Below are 21,481 nucleotides of genomic sequence, written 5' to 3' on the forward strand. Positions count from 1 at the left end.
GCATTGCACTGATGTGAATGTTTGTGGTGTGCTGAAAAAGAAAAGCGCAGTGAGGGTGCTAAATTGCAAAATGATTCAAGTGCAATACACTGCAGTCTTTGAGCTAAATTTGAAACTTTTCAATTCCCAGAAAAGTGGATTTTTACCCACATTTCTGCTACTTTTAAGAGTTTCACTGCATATTTTAAAACCTGCCTGTTTTAGAGTTCTGCTTCACCTCTGTGGAATATATGGAAATCCAGCTCATCATCAGGAGCAAAGCCACATTTGAGTCGGTGTCTTATCTAAATACTTTCCAGTGGTCATGAACTAAACTCATGTGGGTGTATGTTGCATGACAAGCGTTACTCTGTTTCACCAAACATGAAGTGCTTAAATTAACTCTTTATTTACTTTCAAAACCATTATGTAACACCTTTTTACAGATTTAGACATCAAAAGTCAGATCAACACTAAAATAAATATTCTTAAATTGCTACAACTACCAGCGTGTTAGTGTTAACCGACTCAACATTTATAAAAGGAACAAAATTTGTTTATGTATAGATGTAGAAATTGCTTCAGTTGATTTCGCCACCAATTTTAAAGCTAGCAATAAGGAGAATATTTTCGCTTGGTTTTAGCACTGCAGACCTTATCTCATTACGCTGTTCAGTGCAGCTACTATAGTGATTAATTCAACACAAGAATCAAAGTGATGAGTCAGATTCAGAGATATTCTGACCAGTTTACATTCATTTATGAGGGGTTAAATTACTACACGAACAAACAAAGCCTTCAGATCTTGTATAGACCAAAAAAGTTGGCGTAATGAGCATGACTAAGATAGGAGGGGTGCGATACATTCACAAAAACTCTGTCAAACTTCTGCAGCTGCAGGGCAGAGCCGAGGTAACTCTCTGTGGTCCAGGCGTGTCCCGGCTGTTGAGAACAGAAACCCGCTCTGTGGGCTTCCATCAGGGTCAGAGGTGTGGGGCGTCCCGCTCTCCTCACAAACACAGAGTGAACAAACGAGGATGTAGGAGTGCACACCTTAAAGATCAACTCCACTCGAGAGTAAATGTGGTAGAGTCCGGTTTGGTTTACTTGCAGGGCGCCTTCTTCAGGCCTGTAAACCACTGCTCCGGATATGAACGCCCGACCTGCCCGCGGCTCCCATCGCAGAGTCTTAGGGAAATTTTGTGCTTCAATGTGCCCTGCAAGAGGAGAAAAAATGTCATCTTTCCAGTCGCATGTAGGAGAGATATTCAGAGTAATGGTTACATTTTTCTGATTTTGTTACCTATCATATGTGCAGCAGGTCTGTCTTCTTTCTCTTCTCTTTTCAACTCAGGTTTGTGACCTGAAAAAAAAACCCAACAGATTAGAGTCACAACACCTCCTCTTTGAATTTACTGGGAATATTTTTGGGGATAAATTCACATGTGATGAAAGGTGTTTATATTTACCAGTTTGCATCTGAGGTGTCATAATATCAATGAGCTTTTGAGGTTGTTTAAACTCAGCCTTGGATTTAACCTTTAGTGAGACGAGAGAAACAGAGGAACTTCAATACCACATCACAGACACTTGTGCTTTTTTCTCGAAGCCCTCGAAGAGCACAGGTTATAAAGAGGAAATCCTGTCTCTCTGGACCAGTGACCACAGATGGAACGATTATGTCCTCAGCTTGCATTTAAATGTCAAACCAGAGATAAAGTATTTTAACTCTTCAGATGATGGCAAAATTAATTATTGAACTTTGCATCGTTAAGTTTCCAGCTCTGTTTTCCACTCTCCCACCTTACACCTCTGTCACCTCCTCTATGCAAAGGTGGTAGAAGTCACACCTTTTTTAAAACTGCAGTTTTAAGACTGCACATGAGGCAATATTCTACACAAAATAATACTTTTAATGTTATTTTTTTCTTCATTGCTAAATTGTCACTTTATTACTTTGCACACTTCTGCACACTGTGGTCACATTTTCACAACCTCAGAGTCATTTATTTTCTCTCAGTCACTAGATTTCATAACACTTCTTTCACTCACTCTCAATTTTTCACTTACCGGCTCCATGTCGTTCAGCTTTTCCTGCATTTTCTGAATCTGGTAGGCTTCAAACCCCAGGGCTGCAAACACCAGCAGAAACAGCATCAACACAATCATGGCCAAAGCAGGGCTGATTCCCATGCAGCCCCGACTCTTCCCATGGTTCCTCGCTCTCTCCTGGGCCGGAGGGAAGGACCAGCAGGGTATGAGACTCGGCTGCTGGGCAGAGCGTTGCGGCCCGCCTCCTCCATCCACAAGGAACACCTGTGGGAACGGATAGCTCTGGTCACAGCTCATGGTGCAGGTCCTGCTGTAAGACAAAGTGTGTGTGTCTCTGCACGAAGGAGGTGTGTACTTTTGTCTGAACACCTCTTAAAAAAACCAAGCTTCAGCTGTCATTCACCACCCACATACCCCTCCCACATGCACCATGGACTGACACAAGTGTGCATTACATACACAAGCTAAAAAAATGATCAAACTATCCATCTGTGCCTTTAACTCTGGCCTGAATTGCTTCAAAGTGTTTATAAGTGCTTGGTGTTTATTTAAAACTACAGAACTTCTTAAACTTTATCTCACAGTTTGGGTGCTTTGTTGAACTTTTCTATGCACTGTGCATACAAAAAACTTTGTCTGAAGGGAAAGGAAGCTCGGGGTTTCAGCTGACCCCCGCCTCACTAACCACCATGTCATCACAAGAATATGATCATTAGCACAAATTCCACGAAAGGAAAGACTGAGCAACCACGAACACAGTCACCTGACCAAAAATTTAGATGCAATGCAACCAGGTAACACACTTTTTAACTCTGCTGGGGATTTCTCTGTGATGTCACTGTGCATCTTCATATCTAAACTGTGCTTTGGGTCTAAATATTTTAGTATTCAACACATTTAAAAGTGCATTATTATTAAAATGTATTATTATTCTATCAGTCTTTATGAGACACAGTGTGTTAGTAAACAGTGATACAGCAGTTTCAGTAGTACACCGCGTATTCTTGGTGGGAAGAAGCTGCTGCCACATGAAAAGGCCATATGTCTCTGCGCTATGCTTTCCTGCATGTGAAAAGCTGGTAGCGAGAGACAGCGATACTTGACAGGGGTAAGAATTAACCCCAAAGAATACCTCAGAGATTTGCTTACAGGAAAGCTCAACACGCACACAGCGCTTTTCTCCTCAATGACTTAATGCCATTGTCGTCTTTATGCCAGATCAGGGTTTGTTTCAAAGGATACACGACTACAAGTTTTACAAAGACATCAGGTCTTATCTGTTGGTTTATCAAGAAAACCAACTGACAATTATTAATTAGTGGGCTTTGGTGGGGATTTTTTCCGTACTCAAAAATGGAACTTAATGTGAGAAATAAGCAGCCTTGCGGTGGAGGCTGTTAGAGCTGTGATACATTGTCAAACTGATTCCTTATGATTTACCCCAACTGTGAAGCTGAGTCAATTTTTTATATTGTGTACAAGATTAAATCTTTGGCGCCTACAAAACAAAGCTCTCAGGGCTCTGCTCTGTCCACTACTGCAAAGTTTCATTTCCCATCCCCTGCAAAGACAAAGGGAAACCCACCTTGCAGTGTGCACACAGAGCTATAACTACAAGGGTAACTACGTCAAGCTTTACCATAATCCGCACAGGGTGTCTGCACTCTACGAACTGAAGTGACTTCTGACTTCTGTTTCCCAGAAGTGTCATGCTGAAAGCGCTCCTCGCAGCAGCAGCAATAGCAGCAGCGGCAGCACAGAGTGGGTTAAGTGGGAGGTGGGGTTTTGGGGTCTAACCAGGATGTATTCAGTGTTGCTGCTCCAGTTAATATGACCAGACAAGGAGACAGAGATGTATCACTGAGTCAGCAAGTATCTCTATCATTAACCGTCTGTTTCTCACAGTCTCACTCTTTTTCTGTTGCACAATGGAATTTGTGGTCATGATGACTGATTACACATATGAAAATTATAATGAATCTCTCCACCTGAAATGAGCGACATTTCTCGTGTTTCATGCAAGCATACCTTTTACCCTACGCAGCAAGTCTCACGAGAGATGCTTTAATATTCAGGTTTTTTTTCTATCGTTTTCATATTGAGATGTTTTTTTTTTGTTTTTTTTTACAGTTGCCATGTCAAAACACTATATGTTAAATTTGGCTAATATCTGTCAAATCATCTCAGATATTTGAGAAAACGTAGGCCTTTTGGAAAATGTATAGGATTAGGTGATGCTAAAATTGTGAAACAAAATAATTTTTTTTTCATATGACATATTTTACAGGCTTTTTTGTGATTGTTGCAGTCAAAAATGCCTAATCTCATTGCGGCCCTTCTAATAAAACTTTGTGATGCATGTTGCCATATTTTTTAGACTTTGTGTTCATTTATAAAGCTTCCTGAGTCATAAGGCCCTGACACACCGAACCGATGGTCAGCTGTCGGTCAATGATGGGCTGTTGATGAGCGTTTTCAAAAACAGCTGAAGGTGAGAGGAAATGAGACTCAAATTTTTTTGACTAGCGTACAAACTATGATTTGTTCTTTCAAAATTTGATTGTGTTGTTTTTGTGCTAACTGGTGTTAAGACAGTCTCCATGTTATTCTTTTTTATTACAGATACCTGCCGTCTGCTGGTATGGAGGGGTATGTCCTGTCACGCAGGTGCAGAACAAATGTGCTTCTTGGCTGTCGGTTTGGTGTGTTCCTGTGCAACTTTTCGGCAGAGACATTGTAATTTGAGAAAATGCAGCAGGGGGCTTTCACCGCTAGTTCTCTGATGTCTGTTTGGGTTGTCTCGGACTTACGGAAGCTTTTAAATGAACGCAAAGCATCGGTAGGTTCCGTTAAGCACTTAATTTATTATAATTCAAATTGTAAAGACAATATAGACCCTTACATGTAATGTATGATGAAAAGCATCACGTGTCACTCCTCATCAGAGGAAGAGTAACAGTCTAGTCCCAGGACATGACCTGTCCTCTTCTCTGTTGTCCCAGTACTGGATGATTCTCCAGGTATATTTTCTGCTGTTTCACAGTCTGAACCATTTTCCTGAGAGGCACTTTTTTGTCCAACAAAATATCCCATTGTTGCACCATCATCCTGTGAGTCTCTGCTCTGAGTTTGCCTTAATGAAGCATTAACAAGGTTTGGTAGACCGGACTGCAGCACCCTGGCAAGGCCTTGTGTTTCAGAGCAGCCTCTCTGAAACGATGTTCCTCTGAATGCAGCAGCTGCCACCGCCAGCTTTGTACGGTCAAAGGAGAGGGGCTGGTCCTGATCTGCACAGATTACCTCTGTGGCTTCTGTGTTTGGGTCAGTGAGGATGGTAGTCTGAAACCTGGTCTCTGGACGGGTGACAGACTCCTGTCTCTCAGGGGATGAGGTTTGGTTGCTGGCCACGTCACTCTCACCTCCACTCAAGTGACTGCTGCCATCATGCGACTCACACGGCCGAGGGTGTTTAACTTCAAGGGAAAGCAAAGACACACAGAGGTGTAAACAGTCAGTTGTCTAGTGTATTAAAACAATAGTTAGCCCAAATTAAATGAGAATCTCGAAAACATGCAGTATCACTGATATGTTTCATGTATATAATGTGCAAAATATACAGTTTGTAAAGATCCAGTGTCTAGAATTTAGTGGCATCTAGTCGTGAAGTTGCAGATTTCAACTTCTTGTGTGTGCCAAGCATGTAGGAGAACTATGGTGAACCTAAATAAAGCTAGTGTTTGATTTGTTCATTATAAGCAACTAAAAAAAAATCATAGCTTGCTTATTCTAAGACAATAAAAGCACAGCAATTGTCATAAGTTTGTTGTAGTACCATTTAACTTTGTGTAAAACTACATCTACATCTTTTGTCATGCATGATACATGTCACCTTCACCAGATAACTGGTTTTGTAACTTAGTTATGTTACACATGAATATAATTTTATCTTACCTGATGTATTCTATCCAGCAAATTCTGATCTTTTTATCAGCCAGGAAGCAAAACAAGGAGTAAGACCTGTTGCTAGTGTGAGTGTATCCTCACCGATACTTGGAGAGTCTTGTGTGTCTGCTCTCCTTTTGCAGTACGCTCGAGGAGTCCACGGCTTGTGTTTGCAGGTGGGGTCGAGGACTCGTAGTTTGGCGATGAAGCTTTTGTACTGTTTCTCTAAAGCCTCGATGTGCAGCTGGAACTCGGCTATCTTCCTCTCCGGGTAATGAGACAGCTGGGATTGCTGAGAGAGAAAAGACATAGATATTTTACTTAAAACAGGGAAATCATCGCTTTACACATACAATAATGGAGAAAGAAGATATTTTCAAACAATCTGGGACCTCTTTTTGGCCCTTTAAAAGGGAATGTAGGGAATGCCTGACTAATGTGGTACTGTCACCTAATATGACGTACTAATTTACTGGTAGATTCTGAAGTAATTGGTACTCTGAAGGCAACTCTGTGATTGTTTTTGTTTTGTTTTTTTGTTTTTGTGGGATTTTTCTGAATCCTTCCAGAATTGGAGAACAATTACAGCATCAAAATATGAGAAAAAATTCCCTGTGTTTTGTAATTTTCTGTCATGTTTTGGGGTAAAAATGGGTTTTAAACCATCAGAAAATTTGTTTTGTCCAGTTCAGGCATCAATGGTGCACTTTTATGAGACATTTTATTGTTATGGTATTTATGCTTGACACAACCCTGTTACCAATACACAGGACTATGAAGAAGTGCATTTTATATCCTTATTTAAAATGAATCCTTTAACAATGACTAAAAAAGTCACATTCATGTTGAATTCTCACTATTAAAAATACAAGAGCTTAATCATGCAGGGGCTGAGGAGGTGATTTAAATTATTTTTCATAATAATGATATGGAAACAGGGTTCATTGTGTTTTAAAACATTTTCAACATGTACAATTATTTGTTGTTTTTTCATAATAAGTATGTATTCTTTGAAAATTTCTGAGTGGAACAGAAAATTTACTTCTGTCTTTGCGAAAAACATCAAAAAACAATCAGAAATAGTGAATTCACAGCCATCTTTGGAGAATTTATTTTACAAATTATTGAAAATTCACTTACTTGCAAATAATACTCTATTTCACTCTTGATGCTGGGGATCCACTTTTTCACAGAGGAGGCTGAATTCAGAGTAGACTGCAGAAGAAAACAGTTGAAACAAGCTAGCCCAAGTAAAAATGAAGTTTAAATGGTTTTTAATAACAAAACAATTAAATAGTTCTTCATTACCAGCTTGGGTCTCCGTTCGTGTACATCTTTGAGGCGTCCCTCTGTAAATGATACATGGAGACAAAGTTTAGAGTAAGCTCCATCATGCATTGTTTCAATTTTCTGACTAATTACACATTTGGTACAAAAAATATACTGTTAAAAAGTGCCATAAAAATACTATATAAAAATATTGTTTTCAACTTTCACTGCATTATATTTGTCAACCAACATCAGCCCTGATAATAACTACCAAATATTTATTCATTTTCAATATGTTAACCCTTAAATACCAGTTTGTTTACATGATGCTACTGTTTTTTTAAATGAAAAAAAAACACTAAAAAGTGGTTATTTTCAGTTGGTTTTTTTTTTTAAATAATCACTCTTACTCTTACTTACTTACTCTCACTTTTTTTAAAAATATTTGGAACACAAAAAAGTGTACCCTGCATGCAAGCGTGCATAGTGCAATAAAAATACTATATATACATATTTTTTTTTATCAACTTTTACTGCATAACATTTGTCAACCAACATCAGTCCTGATAATAATCAAATATTCATTCATTTTTAGGATTTTAAAAAACACAGGTAAATTGCCAAATCTGGTAAAAAATAGTAAAATTTACAAAAACGCATCCAGGACCACAGAATGAAATCCTGATATTATGGGATGCATGCTTTATGCTGGTATGACAGTGGGGGGAAAAAAGTAATTGAAATGGATTTCAATGGTACAAAAAATGTAACAATGGAGTTAAGAGGGAGTTTTTCCACACGGCACTCAAACAAACGAGAAACTGGAAAAACGAAGAACCTCCCAAAAGTAAATAAGTGATTAGAAATGGTAGAGAACATTTATAGAATTGAAGCGGTAACTTACCAAATCAATAAGAAACTAAACTATGTAAAAGTAATTCACAATAAATTATGTAAATAAAAAAAATGTCCCTATCGTTTTTTAATCCATATATTTTTTTTCTTTAACTTTCTTTCATTTATTTAATATTATGTTAATGTAAAAAAAAAGAAGCAAAGTTTGTGTCAGAATCTATAAATAACTGTAAATGTAATTATGATTTGTAAAATAATGACACAATAAAGTATTTTAAAAAGAGAGGGAGTTTTTCATTTATATAGTGTATTATGTATTATAGACTTATTATATAAACTCAGACTGAAATCTAAAGGAGAAAAACAAAACACCTTTACCAAATTGTATGCAATATGCATTAACACAGCCAAAATGATCAACAAATAAAAGTTGCATGAGGGTTAAAGAGAGCAGCTCTCAGCAAAATAGCGAGTGTTAGCGGTTTGGAGTAAAAGCAACGCTGCACCGAAGGGATGACCAGCTTTTAATGTTGGTTTCTTAAGAAAGTACCGTAGTTATTTCGTCTTTAATTTCAACCACACAGTCAAAACAACAACAGAGCTAGCTTCACTGTAGCTAACGTAGCTAACAGTTTAAGCTAGCTGTCCGCCAAACATGGCGTTTTATCGGCCAAATATGAATCAAATTGCGTTGAATATTACGGCTACGAGCTGCTTACCCTCTCTCTCTTTCTGAAGCCACAGTCTGTTCAGTTTGCCTTGTTGTTTCTCCTCGTTTCTTGCCATTTTGAACTTTACTCCTGTGAGTTTGTATGGCCGCGGCTCATGCGCATCTACGTCACGTGACACATTGGAACTGTCACGTGATATTGACATACTGCAAGAGCGTATTTAAAATGTCACGCGAGAGCAAGTCCTAGCATCACAATAATTATAAGAATGAAAATACTACAATAATAATAACACTAACAGTCTTTATTTCTAAATCACTTTGAAAAAACGTGCTTTATAGGACCAATTAATATGGCAGACAAACAGTTTAAATGAACACTGTTATACAACATTGAGCAAGATGAGCTACCTATGACAACATAAAATAAGTAAAGTAAAAAAATACCAAAGATAAAACAATGTAAAATAGCCTTATTAAAATTATCAATAACATAATAACTACTTCTTTTAAGTCCCAAGTAAAACACACACACATATGTGTATATTATTGTATATGTTTTTCTGAGGGATTTAAAAGAGGACAAGGAGCTTGATGTGTCTGGAGGTTGTTCCAGAGAGGGACCCAAACATTACATCCATTACTTTTGCAGTAAAGCCATAATATGTAGGAATGTTTTTCTGTTCCTCTAGTTATATGTTAAAACAACATGAAAAAGCTGAAAATTGTTTAAATGAGTTTTCAAAGACTCTTCTATGCACTGATCTGTTCAATATTATGTACAGTATCTTTGTCACTTTAGGTAGCGTTACTCTCTAAAGTTATGGTGGGCCAGGCTCAGTTTTTTGTGCCACAGCAGTCCCTGGCCCCATGTTACCTTACATAAAATCAGTTCTAGTGAGTCTCAAATAATAAAGTTTAAGAGGTTTTAAATTTTGGCAAAAAAGAGAGCACTGGCATCAGAGCAGAATATGTCAATAGACACCCTGAGTTTAAGTACCAGAATCAGATAGGTAAAGCTGGATCAGTATACCTCTGTATGAAATACTGGAAAAATAATTTGTTCACAGTAACAACATTTTTTCCAAGTTTCAACTCTATTTTCTAATCCGAGAAGAGGATCTCAACTTTATTAGAGTAACTGCAACTGCTGAAGCTAAGGTATGGGTAAAAGATATGAGGCTATGTAACAGACCATTAAAAAGGTATTTCCATTGCACTCTCGCGTGTCTATTCATTGCAATCTGGCAGTAACATTTAATAAACAACATTACATTAAAGATCAAGGTTTCCTCACAATTAAGTTGCCTACAGGCTTTTAGTTTCGCTGAGATACCTTTTGTGTGTATGTGCTCTATATTACGTGGCACTTCACCAAAACATGTCTTACATCAGATCTTTATACTCTGGGCCATGTGAAAAGGAAATATGTCAGTCCATTATTGTGACAAAGCATTTTCTGATGTAAGTGTATTGTATGATCAACAACATAATGGAAAAGTGAAGTGGGGGAATGCAACAAATTACAAAGAACTGTAAATGTTGCCTAAGTGAGGAAACAAAACTAGAGAGAAAAAAAATCCCAGTGTGACCTTTTTGGGTCTCCAGTGGTTTTGGTTTTGCTGTCAGCCACTTTGCCATGTTGGTCTTTTTTTTTTTCAGAAATCATACAGGAAGAAGCACATCATACGGCAGATGTGAATCACCAGCAGTTAATCAGACAATCAACCTTGCTTATTTTCAGATCGCTTGTTGATAAAGGGTATGTGAAATAGCCCACAGAAAAACCTTTAACAGCATATTATTTAACCTAAATAACAGTGCACATAGTAACTGCAAAATCTTGTTTCAACAGTGTTACAAATAAAATATATAAGACTGAACATCAAGTGACCAATCAATAGACAGAGCATAAAATTAATTTTCTAAACATCAGGTTTTTTGGAAGACAGTGGCCATCATACAGTATGTCCATGCATTTTTTATTTTGTTGTAATATTCGTGACTTATTTACCTCAAGAGAGCAAGTTTCTGACCTGAAATAGAGCGCTGCAAGTATGAGGGGTTTTTTTTTTGGAGGTTGACACGAAAGTTACTGTCATGATTTCCTCATCAGAAAGATTACTGTAAAAATAAGCTTTGAGGCAAACAAACGTATGATTCTTGTTTTGTTCAGTGAGATAAGAACAAATTAACATCACTTTTGTGATTTTTGAGGCATAAATGCAATCATGTGTTGTTCAAATATATATTTAACAAAGAAAACTGGCATTTACAATGTGTAAATTCAATCAAGTCTAAAGAAGCAAACTCAGATAAAATGCTGAGAGATCTTAAACTATCTAGAAGTACATTAAATGTTTAAACGGTTGAGAAATGTCTTTTATCTGTCTTCCAGCTTCAAACTGTGCAAACCCGTCTCTACTAATTGGCTGGAGCATCAAGGGAATTGTAATCCTACAATTTATATGGGCGACAGAGGCCACCACAAGATGGCATTATTCTTTCACTATATTTACACAAAACAAACAGGCTTTAACGCACATAAAAGCTTAAAAAGTCAGGTCTGGGGTAGTACTGATTTTGTGGAATAAAATGTATAAATCTCTTAAACTTGTGTTAACCACAGACATTATTTCAGGCATTTAAACTCATTAAAAAGGCACTGACTTCAAGATAAGGGAACAAGGGGTGCTAAAATATTCACTAATTTCTGGGTTTTAGGCCTAATTCCTGCACCATTTTATGATAGCAACCCAAAGAGAAAACTTCCCTTTCATGCACACTGAAAAAAAAATTAAAAATGGGACAACTTTACCTACATTTGGCTCAATCGTGTAACCCAGTACTGGGTCAAACTTGCACCACTCCAGTACTGAGTAAAGTTTATGCACTTTTCATAGATTTATAAAACCAGTTGATCACCAATTACACCCAAACCTTGGGGTTCTTTTGAACCACTTTTAGTGTTTTTTGTATAGCATTATTCAGCCATGCCGGTACGGGGTTATTTTGACCTAGTAATGATGTCATATCTAAATGTTTGTTGGGTAACTAATTGAACCATAAAGAGTAGTTACTTTTAGTTAGTGTAATGCTATTTTTTAATCTTCATATTGGGTCATCAATTTAACAAAAAAGAGGTTTGAACTGGACATTTATTTGGTTCAGTGTTCAAGAAAGTGTTTCATGCAATTATTTCTGTATTAACTTTAATTTTTTTTATTACTAATTTATGCAAAAAAAAACATGCCATTGCATTTCAAAAGATATGATGGAAGGTTTAACACATGAGTTCATGTATTTGTGATAGATGAAAGCAGAAATTATCATTAAGCTCACTTTATATTATTAGTTTCTGTGAATTCCTCTCTTAACTCCTTTTCCTTTATTTGATGAGAAACATCTTTTTCTTCAGTAAAGCTGCAATGCTCTCGTGCTCTGGTGTGCCTCCACTCTCTGCCACCTGCAGAGGCGTCTTCCCCACATTATTAGTCGCCTGTAGGTCAACCCTCTTCTGGCGTCCCATGAGCCCACCTTGGCCCCAGTTAACAAGCCTTTTCACTGCCTCCTGGTGTCCACCTCGTGCAGCACAGTGCAGAGGAGTGTCTTTACTCTGATCTGAGCTGTTGATCTTTGCCCCGGCCTCCAGGAGCAGTCTCACTACAATGTCATGGCCCCTCTCAGCTGCAGCATGAAGCGGCGTTTTCCTCCAAACATTCCTCTCATCTATGCCCTTGTTACTGAGTGACTGTAGGAGAGTTGAAACCACGCTGGCATGCCCGCCAGCTGCTGCGTAATGAAGAGGCGTGGAGCCGTCCATGTCTTTAGCCCCTCCCTTTGCTTTTTGGGACAACAGTGAGGCCACAGCATGGACATTCCCCTCCATGGCAGCCAGGTGGAGAGCCGTTTTCTTCTCATTATCAGTGGTGTTTGTGTTGGCTTTGGAAGACAGCAACAAGTCTACCACACAGTTTTCTTCCTTAGAAAAGGCTGCCCAGTGCAAAGCTGTCCTCCCCAGCTTGTCTTTCACTCCTGGGTCTGCCTTACCTTGAAGGAGCTGGGTCACTGCGTCTGCATGGCCCTGCTGACTGGCTACATGCAGAGGGGTCAGCCCATCCTGGGCAACAGCATTTACCTAAAGATATGACACACAACTCTTAGTCTACACAAACATAAACAAAAATGTACAACATGGAAACTAATGAGCAACTGGTTTGACAATTACCTGTGCTCCAGCTCTTAAAAACAGATCAACCAGTTCTGGCCTATTGCACTGAGCTACCAGGTGTAGAGGGGTTTGGGCCTTAGGTCCAGTAATGTTGGGGTCTAATCCCTTGTCCAGTAACGTCTGCACTATGGGCACACTGCCACCGTGGACAGCCAGGTGCAACGCTGAGGAGAGATCTGACAATGTAGGATCCAGTTTGGCCTTTTTTGCTACAAGAACTCTGAAGTGAAAAAAAAAGAAGGTCGCTATTTCAGACAGAGGCATCAAACATGCAGTCTGTGGGCTCAACCACCTATTACGGCCCACTGGATGACTTCACACACCAAATCGATGGATGCATCCTTAAAAAAACAAACAAACAAACAAACAAACAAACAAACCAGATAATGTCCAAATCGGCCAAGCAGTGGTTGAAATACTGTCAGTATATGTGATTATGCACATTTATACAAACCAGGTTAATTATGCAAAATTCCCAACATATGCAAGTTAGCATCTTGCAGTTTCCTAATGTTGGGGACCCATGCTATGCATTTATGACATAAAACTTTGGAGTACTCAACATTTCAGGGTTGATTTTGCTGGCAAGTAGACTACAATGCAAACTCATGTTAATACAAACTCACATTAGACACATGTAAAGACATGCATAACCAGTAAAAAGAAAGAGCTGCAGTGATATAGTAAGAAGAATATAGAGATTATACACTCCAAAATTGTGTTATTGTATGTGTACTGTGTGTTGAATGTTATGTATCTGTGTTCTTTTATTAGTTTGTTACTTGCTATATGCAAAAAAATTACAAAAAAAACATAACAAAAGCAAAATCTGAAGCCTCAATGTGTAAAAATTAACAATATCTTACACTGATGCCCCCTGGTGGTAGTGTAAGTGTGTTAGCCCTTGACGGTTACCTGAAGACCTCAGCGTGCCCCAGCTCAGCTGACAACAGGAGAGGAGCGTAACCTTGTTTGTCCAACATGTTCACATTTGCTCCGCTGTCTATGAGAGCAGTTACGGCTCCATCATGGTTCTGTTTAACAGCTGAGAAGAGAGCAGATCCCAGCGTGTCTTCACTCAGAGCTCCTTCAGGATTATCTATAATTTAAACACAATGCATAGAGAATTTATGTGTGCAGCTTTATGTTTTATTTATGTGCCACTAACATCTCAAAAACAAATTTGACTGCATGGGGATGTAGCACACTTCAAGATGTTAAAGGTCCAGTATGTAGGATTTAGTGGCATCGATTGATAACATTGCAGAACTGAAACTTCTCCCGTGTGCCAAATGTGTAAGAGAACTATGTTAGCCAACACGAAAAAATGAACAGCACCATCTGGAGCCAATATTTTGTATATTGGGCTACTGTTGAACAACATGGTAGACACTGTGGAATAGGTATTGCCATGGAAATACAACAATTGTTATTTTCAGGTGATAATTGAAAACATAGTTATAATACATACCATTTCTGCAAATGTATGCCCCTAAATCGCATTGGACCATAAAATGTTATAAGGATTATAATCTTTGGGGCGTGAAGACTCACCAAGCAGCAGACGAAGAGTTGATTCTTCATTGAGCTTGATGGCTTCATTTATAACATCATAATCAACTTCAGCCCCAGCATTTAGAAGGACAGACGTGGTTTTCTGATTGTTCTGGGAAACTGCATAAAACAGAGCAGTTTTTTTGTCAGCATTTCTGGCATTAACAGCAGCCCCGTTTTGCAGCAGCAGCTCTGCCAGGCTCCAGTTATCCTCCACGGCTGCTGTGTGGAGAAACATGTCCTGCGTGTGGCTCTCGGACTGCTTGGCCTCCTCCTTCACCAGGGCTTTCACAGAATCCAGGTGTTCATTTTCTGCAGCCAGGTGAATAGGGGTTTTGCCTTGTGGATTCAGAGTGTAAATGGGGGCTCCAGCTTGTATTAGGGCCCTGACTATCTCAGTGTGACCTCCTCTGGCTGCTCGGTGGAGAGCTGTGTGACCGTTATTGTCCTGCAGGTCCAGTCTGGCTCCTTTAAGGATCAAGAGCTCAATGATTGACAGGTGACCATTCTCAGCAGCTACGTGCAATAGAGTCTCATTAGAGGAATTGACTGTATTAATATCAGCGTCTTCTAACAGCTCCTTCAGCAGTGTTATCTCTCCGTCTGTAGCAGTCATGTGGATGAGATTTTCTGGTTGACTTTGTGCTGGTTTGTGCTGCTCTGATTTTAAAAGTGGCATAGTGCTTCTTTTTTCTTTTACTCGGCAAGATTTCTTAGCTCCTTTGGTGGCGATTGATGTCTTCTGAACAGCAACTATCCCCTCTGGGTCCCTCTCCAGCAAATATCCAATCAGCTGTCTCCTCGTGTCTCGAATACGTTCATTCACACCACCCACATAGGTCTTGATTTGCTGGTAGAGGTCAGGTTCTGCCAGCATAAGACAGGGATGGAAGAATTTTCGACATGCTCTTTCACCTCCTGCCTCCAGGATGTCCAGGACCCTGGAGTTTTGATCTTTGCGTGTCCTGATGGTCAGCACGATAGATCTCTTTGCTGCAGTCATGACCCCTTCTGTGACGAGAAGATCCAGTAGATCCTCGGTATGTGAGATCCCATAAATTAGATCACTTCTCTTGGCCCGGATTACGTCCACAGCGTAGGGGTTGATATAACCTGATGTGGTCTGAGCATCAAAACCTTTGAGTATGCTGAACATTTTAAACACCCTGAGAAACTTAAGATTTTCTGAAGCTTTCACATACACCAACTCGTTGTTGTAACTTGTGTTCTGGCTATTTTTTTTATAGAACTACCTTTAGTGCTGAGCGAAACACCTCCCCCTAGCAACATAATACAGACAGAAGCCATTTACCGCACACATCCGTCCAGCTCAACCTGCCCTTTGAGAGATTATGTGACCAACTAACATTGTTCGTGTCCATCAGCATTTCTGCAGCATGGCAAAATGTTTGTGATTAACCCTTTGAAAACCTGGAGCGACATCACTTTTTTTATGCTGCTTTCAGACACCTTTCACAAGTATTTTAACATTTGAAGACTGAGCAAATTGGTGTGATTTCTTCCAAAAACATGAGGACAATGGTAATATGCAACTTGGTAAGAAATGTTTCACAAATTGCAAGAAATTAGTACATTTAGAGAACATTTATTTCTTTATTTTAAAAGCTATGGAAGATATGGAAAAAAATTCTCGGGAAAAATGTCTAAAAAAATGTATTTTTCAAGCAATTTTTTTGTACGTTTTTTTGGGTCTACTTTCTTGTTAAATCAGGTTTTTCAGAGGGTTTAAATAACAATGTACTATTTCTTCTGAACTCAGTTTAAAATTCATATTTTATATAATTTTCATACATATTAATAAATTAATAGGTTTCGAAACGTAGCTGTTTCATGTGTGGTTTGACAGAGAGAGAAGTGGTTGGAGGATGGGTGGTGGCGGGTGGCGGATGCATGCATATGTGTGTGTGAGTGTGTGACTAATCATGTGTGGGTGCAGAAATGGTGCACTCCCTGGACAACCCCATTCTGCTCAATCTCTGAATCACACCTATATGCCTTCATGTGAAAAGTCAGTGAAATGTTTAATAATTAAAATCTAATGTTTGTGCCATTTGCACCACAACACGGGCTGAAAATTTTTTCTTAAGGTATTTATTAATGTCAAATGTGCCTCATGTAGTCACTGGTGGAAAATGCAGGCTTTTTAAAACCATTGACACAATAAAAAAGTTCCATTTAACTGAAAAGAGATTTTAATTAATCAAACTGATTCTTATGTTAATTGTACAAGCTATTGAGTTATATTATCTTATTTCATTTTTTATAACTGATGCATTAACACGCAAGCTTTATTTTAAATATTGTGGTTTGTTGAGAACACTTTTTAACAACTTTAGGTTTCTATATTTTGTCTGTAAAATATTAGTCTGCAAAGTAACTAGCAAATATGGTTTAGTAAAAAGTAGGCTACAATATTATAAACGTGGGCTATCATATTCTAATAAGCTAATATTGGTTTTCTAAATAACTTTTAAAGTAAAATGATTAAATATACATTATGCAATGGAAATTTTAAAACAGCTAAAGTACAAGGAGCTCAAAATTGTTTAGTGTCGTTAAGACTACTCAAATGTAGTCTTAACAACATCATGATTACAGTTTTTAACTGTAGATCTGCAGTTATTGCGGATTTAGATTGAAATATTGGGCTTTCATTGCTATTTTTTACTGTTAAAACTTGCATTTACCTATTTATTTAACATATACTACTATAGGTGTTGCTGTCGTTGCAGTGTTTTCATTGATTTACCCTTGGGCAGTCCAGTGTCCCCCTTGGATAACTTCTCAGGGCTCACCGTATTATGCAGAGATTACAGAGTCGGTTCACTTCCCGTAATACACGCCTCCTCCGACGTGACGTAGATCTTCCGAGCGCTCCCTCTCCTTATTTGGTAGGGAAGGACTCCGCTTTCCGGAAGATGATGTCATGCTGCCCCAAATTTGAGAAATCAGAACAGGTTAAAGCAGATAATAGAGAAATAACTGTCCCAATATAATATAATGTAATATAAAATAATATAATGTAAAATAAAATAAAATAACTTGACATAACTTGAAATAACATGGCATAATATATGTATGATAAATAACAATAATAGGTCTCTTTGCGACCTAACAAACAAATTAGAATAACCCTACCTCCAGATCATCAACTATTTAAAACTTACTATTTAACTGTAGGCTATAACAATGGATATTGAATAAGCTTAATGTAGTTTCATTATTTGCATTGATAAAACAATTGACAGACGGTTGATTAGCTGCATTTATGCATCAAACCATGTTAAAAAAGGCAAAATAGTAGTAGACAGAACAGGCACATTTGTTTTGTATTTAAGCTTTGTTGTGTATTGAGGTGAATCCTTCAAACCTTCATGTTTGAGGTTTGAGACTTTGAATCATGACTGTTCTGTGTTGATTTGAAGCAGTGATTTTATTCAAGCTGCACTGAAAGCGTGAAGACCTGTCAGACAGCAACATTACATTTCATCTCTCAGGTAAGTCAGTCTGTGTCGCCCTCTAGTGTTTAATTGCGAGCAAGACACACTGGTGGCTTATTAGAGTTGAGCACAATACTGACCTGAATGGTATCTGACATGTCCAGTCACATCCACCTGCTGTGATAAGTGTCTGTGCAGGAATGGGGCTTATAATTGCTGGTTTTACTCTGGAAATTATGTTAAAAATCGCCATACTTTCACTTGTATACAGCCCCAATCTATTTTTTTTTTACTTCATACTTGTATATTCACATAAATGAAGAGTTTAAAAAACAGATATTGTGTTTTAACTGGTCAAAAAAACATATTGGGATGGATTTTTCAGCCGCACTGATGGAAAAAAGCTCTTTAACTCTGAATTTAAAGGCCTGTCAATGTAGCTTATACTTTGTGTTTTGTTTTTTGATGTTGCAGCTATTTCATTACATTCACTTACATTTTGATTATTGTTTGCTACTTTAAGATACTTTTTTCAGACAGGAACTTACAGCACTGAAATGTATCTATCTAATATCAGGCTACAATGTGTCTAAATTTTATCTGCCACAAAACCAGTGGTGCTTTAAAGTTATATGCATTGGTTTTCAGTAATGTTTTATTTAAGATAAAGCCAAAATATGCCCATTTGTACTTTAGGCTTTATCTGAGTTTGTGTTGACATGTTGGGCTTTCTTAATTTGCAACAGGACAGGATATGTGATGTTAAATAATTGTATGTTGCAACAGCATGGGGGATTTTCCTGTTATTATGTGTCACATAAGTGATACCTTAGATGTCTTCAGATGATTTATTGCTTATTTTGACCTGTCCTAACTGTGTGACAGTGTAGTTACAACATTTATGTGTATAGTGTCAACACCAGAGAACAGAGGGAGGTTTTGTATGATCTTTATACTCTTCAGGTGATGCTAAGATATAAAGTGGAGGTCTCAGGTCCTGTTTGCAGGACTGGCCTCCATCAGTGGTAAGTGAGCCTGCACGGTCTGTCAGCTGCAACACAATCACTTAGCCTGGATCAATACCAGCACTAATGGAATTTACCTTGAGGTACTGGGATCTCTTGCAACATGTTGCAACATGTTTTATTGTTTGCGCTCCTGACATGGCACACCCACTTTTTTTCTGTCACACTTTACAAGAACACAGAGGCAAGGTTGCTTCATTTCATCTGGTTTATTTTCTTAAATATTGATTAGTTTCTGAAGTGCTCAGAAAACAAAAAACATAAAAAATTATACAGTATTCTTATTACAAATGGTAAACATAAGTACTCCAAGTTGATCTTATATACATATAACAATGAGTGAAACCCCATTAAACGACTTTAGAAAAAAACAAGTAAATCTTGAAGCTTTTCTAACTGAATTTCTTACAATTAAGAAAAAAAAGTACATATGTACTGTAACTCAGAAGTCAGGCAGCTTTTGTTACAACTTTTCATGTTTAGAGTTGGCCAACACGCCCAAGTTTGAAGCCATCATGGCTACAGCAAGAAAAGTCTCTATTGCAGGTTCTTAAAATCCTCTAATACTGAATTTCTCCTTTGATGGTCATAAGAAGGTCCATGCAGAGCTGGGAGTAAATCAAGAAAATTTCAGTCCTGTCCAGTTCTGTAAAAACAAACAGAAACAGAAAGGTATCCTGCTTGCTGCCATGCCCCCCTCTGGTTCATGGCTACTGTCACTGTCCCGAGCCCCCTCTCTGGGACGCGCCACCGGGGGAGCGCGTGGCACTCAGGAACTTCAGCGCAGTCCCACTCCTGCCAGTGTCGCGCCACATCGTCCCAAATCACGATTTTCGGGAGATGCAGCCTCTCACTATCACAGGACGTTTCGTTCAACTACAGTCTCTTTTATTTCTCTCGGCCGCCGCTGACGCCACCTCAGAAAGCCTGGAGCTGCTCCGTTAACATGAGCTGGCACCCGCTGTGGACGTGGTTCATCACCTTCTGCTTCAGCTGCGCCACCTGCTCGCGCAACATGTTGGCGGTGGACGCGAGCTCCGAGTTTTGGGACTTGAGGTTCTTGACTTTATCCTCCAGCCTGGAGATGCGCTCCAGCTTCCTCTTCCTGCACTTGGAGGCGGCGATGCGGTTCCTCATGCGCTTTCTCTCGGCCTTGATGCGCTCCTGGTTCTCCATGTCGATTGGGGAGAGAGGAGGCGTTTCCCCCGGCATCTCGGGCACGGTTTGGGGCTCCTCTTTGAGCGCGGAAAGCCGGGGGAGCTGAGCAGGGGATGGCTGCCCGTAGATTGGGAGCTGCGGCGGGGCTGCTGGGAAGGACATCGTCGGGGCTGAGGTGGTGTAGTTCGGTGCCGACACGGTGCTGATTGCCGGGTTGAAAGTGTTCAAGTCCTCATACACCGGCGAGTCCGCGCGCATGGCCGCGTTGTTGTTGTAAACGGTGGCACCGGCGACAGATGACACAGGCGGCAGGGCAGTGTTGACACTTTGGCCAGCTGAGGTGACACTCACATTAGTTGTGCCCGGCATGTGCTGGTGGTGGAGCTCCGCAAGGGCTCGGACGAACCCCTCGGCGAAGCCCTCCTGCTCGTCGGTGACATTTTTGGGGCACATGAACTGCGTCGGAGTCGGCGTCGTGGTGATGAGTCCGTTGCTGGACTGGATGATGAGCCGCTCCAGCTCCGGGGAGGCCAACTTCAGCAAGCCAACATCGGGAGAGGTGAGGATGTCGCTGGCTTTGGCGCGGAGGTGAGGTTTCAGGGTGCCCGTCGGGTCGCTGAGGTTCAGTGTCATGTTGTGTTTCAGCACTTTGGGGTTGCTGTATCCGTAGCCGGCGTTGTCTTGCTGGGAGAAAGCGTTGAGTGAGTCGTCATAGAAAGTAGTTTCCATCTTGGTATACATGGAAAGTGGCTACAAAGTCTTTGACAAAACTACTTCCCCCCTTTTCTCTTCTTCCTGGTTTATCAGATGAGGGAAAAACACTGGTTTCCAAACGTCCTCTCTGTGCGTAAAAACTTCCCAAACTCTCAGTGCGCACTTTGTTGACACAGGAATCAGAACTTACTTCTTTCAGCCAGCGATGGATGTTTGTTTTTCAGTTCACAAAGTATCCAAAGTTGTTTTGAGCCCGTGAATGAAAAGTCTCTCTCTAACTTTTCTGTTCAGGCACCGACTGTGTGTCTCAGCGGTGCTTCCTCTGTCTGGCTGTGTATATACTCTGAGCGCTACAGCGTGGAGGCAAACCTTATCTGCTGCCGCTGCCTCTCTAAAAATAGCCATGATGTCATGACGGCGCGCTCCCATTGGCCGGTGGGCGTGTTCTTGGGCGTGGCCCGGCGCTCCGATAAGGCGCGTTGCCTTGACGACCACCCAGAAGATTCTTAATCTCGCGGTGGATTGTGGGATGAGGTAATGCTGTAAGGAGAGCGTAAGCGCGGTGCATTGT

At 39.7% G+C, this 21,481-nt stretch overlaps 4 protein-coding genes across 5 annotated transcripts; all 4 read right to left on the reverse strand.

Annotated features, from left to right (window-relative positions):
• Positions 1 to 369: 369 nt before the first annotated feature.
• faslg (Fas ligand (TNF superfamily, member 6)) lies at positions 370 to 2,533 on the reverse strand. The gene is made up of 4 exons (XM_042515597.1): positions 2,050 to 2,533; positions 1,449 to 1,518; positions 1,283 to 1,342; positions 370 to 1,196 (listed from the first exon to the last, which is right to left on the reverse strand). Exons 1-4 carry the CDS (start codon positions 2,326 to 2,328, stop codon positions 778 to 780), a joined length of 828 nt encoding a protein of 275 aa, XP_042371531.1. The 5' UTR covers positions 2,329 to 2,533; the 3' UTR covers positions 370 to 777.
• On the reverse strand, positions 2,222 to 8,930 carry si:dkey-86e18.1 (uncharacterized protein LOC557342 homolog). 2 transcript variants are annotated; one of them, XM_042515589.1, is made up of 6 exons: positions 8,817 to 8,930; positions 7,282 to 7,322; positions 7,114 to 7,188; positions 6,076 to 6,265; positions 4,934 to 5,504; positions 2,222 to 2,295 (listed from the first exon to the last, which is right to left on the reverse strand). In XM_042515589.1, exons 1-5 carry the CDS (start codon positions 8,881 to 8,883, stop codon positions 4,963 to 4,965), a joined length of 915 nt encoding a protein of 304 aa, XP_042371523.1. In that variant the 5' UTR covers positions 8,884 to 8,930; the 3' UTR covers positions 2,222 to 2,295; positions 4,934 to 4,962. The 2 variants fall into 2 exon arrangements, with proteins under 2 accessions (XP_042371523.1, XP_042371515.1); XM_042515581.1 differs by lacking the exon at positions 2,222 to 2,295 and having other exon boundaries at positions 4,545 to 5,504.
• A 3,225-nt stretch (positions 8,931 to 12,155) lies between these two features.
• Positions 12,156 to 15,708, reverse strand: LOC121941324 (CARD- and ANK-containing Inflammasome Adaptor Protein). Its single transcript, XM_042484101.1, has 4 exons — positions 14,553 to 15,708; positions 13,914 to 14,097; positions 12,996 to 13,218; positions 12,156 to 12,905 (listed from the first exon to the last, which is right to left on the reverse strand). The coding sequence occupies exons 1-4, from the start codon at positions 15,706 to 15,708 to the stop codon at positions 12,156 to 12,158; spliced, it is 2,313 nt and encodes a 770-aa protein (XP_042340035.1).
• Positions 15,709 to 19,240: 3,532 nt separating this feature from the next.
• On the reverse strand, positions 19,241 to 21,257 carry jun (Jun proto-oncogene, AP-1 transcription factor subunit). Its single transcript, XM_042513459.1, has one exon. It carries the CDS (start codon positions 20,935 to 20,937, stop codon positions 19,957 to 19,959), a length of 981 nt encoding a protein of 326 aa, XP_042369393.1. The 5' UTR covers positions 20,938 to 21,257; the 3' UTR covers positions 19,241 to 19,956.
• Between the last annotated feature and the right edge of the window lie 224 nt (positions 21,258 to 21,481).

This window comes from Plectropomus leopardus, chromosome 3, assembly GCF_008729295.1.
Source record: "Plectropomus leopardus isolate mb chromosome 3, YSFRI_Pleo_2.0, whole genome shotgun sequence".
NCBI lineage: Eukaryota > Metazoa > Chordata > Actinopteri > Perciformes > Serranidae > Plectropomus > Plectropomus leopardus.

Bases quoted from the DNA above. Each gene is read 5' to 3' on its own strand.
- faslg (XM_042515597.1), bottom strand. From the start codon at position 2,328: ATGAGCTGTGACCAGAGCTATCCGTTCCCACAGGTGTTCCTTGTGGAT. The intron at 1,519-2,049 runs GTAAGTGAAAAA...GTCTCACTAAAG, and splicing joins AGCTGAACGACATGGAGCCG to GTTAAATCCAAGGCTGAGTT. The intron at 1,343-1,448 runs GTAAATATAAAC...TTTTTTTTTCAG, and splicing joins GACACCTCAGATGCAAACTG to GTCACAAACCTGAGTTGAAA.
- si:dkey-86e18.1 (XM_042515589.1), bottom strand. From the start codon at position 8,883: ATGGCAAGAAACGAGGAGAAACAACAAGGCAAACTGAACAGACTGTGG. The intron at 7,323-8,816 runs GTAAGCAGCTCG...TATCATTTACAG, and splicing joins GCTTCAGAAAGAGAGAGAGG to AGGGACGCCTCAAAGATGTA. The intron at 5,505-6,075 runs GTGAGGATACAC...TTTCCCTTGAAG, and splicing joins ACAAGACTCTCCAAGTATCG to TTAAACACCCTCGGCCGTGT.
- LOC121941324 (XM_042484101.1), bottom strand. From the start codon at position 15,708: ATGTTCAGCATACTCAAAGGTTTTGATGCTCAGACCACATCAGGTTAT. The intron at 14,098-14,552 runs GTGAGTCTTCAC...TTTAAATTATAG, and splicing joins AACTCTTCGTCTGCTGCTTG to ATAATCCTGAAGGAGCTCTG. The intron at 12,906-12,995 runs GTAATTGTCAAA...TCATATCTTTAG, and splicing joins TTTTAAGAGCTGGAGCACAG to GTAAATGCTGTTGCCCAGGA.
- jun (XM_042513459.1), bottom strand. From the start codon at position 20,937: ATGTATACCAAGATGGAAACTACTTTCTATGACGACTCACTCAACGCT.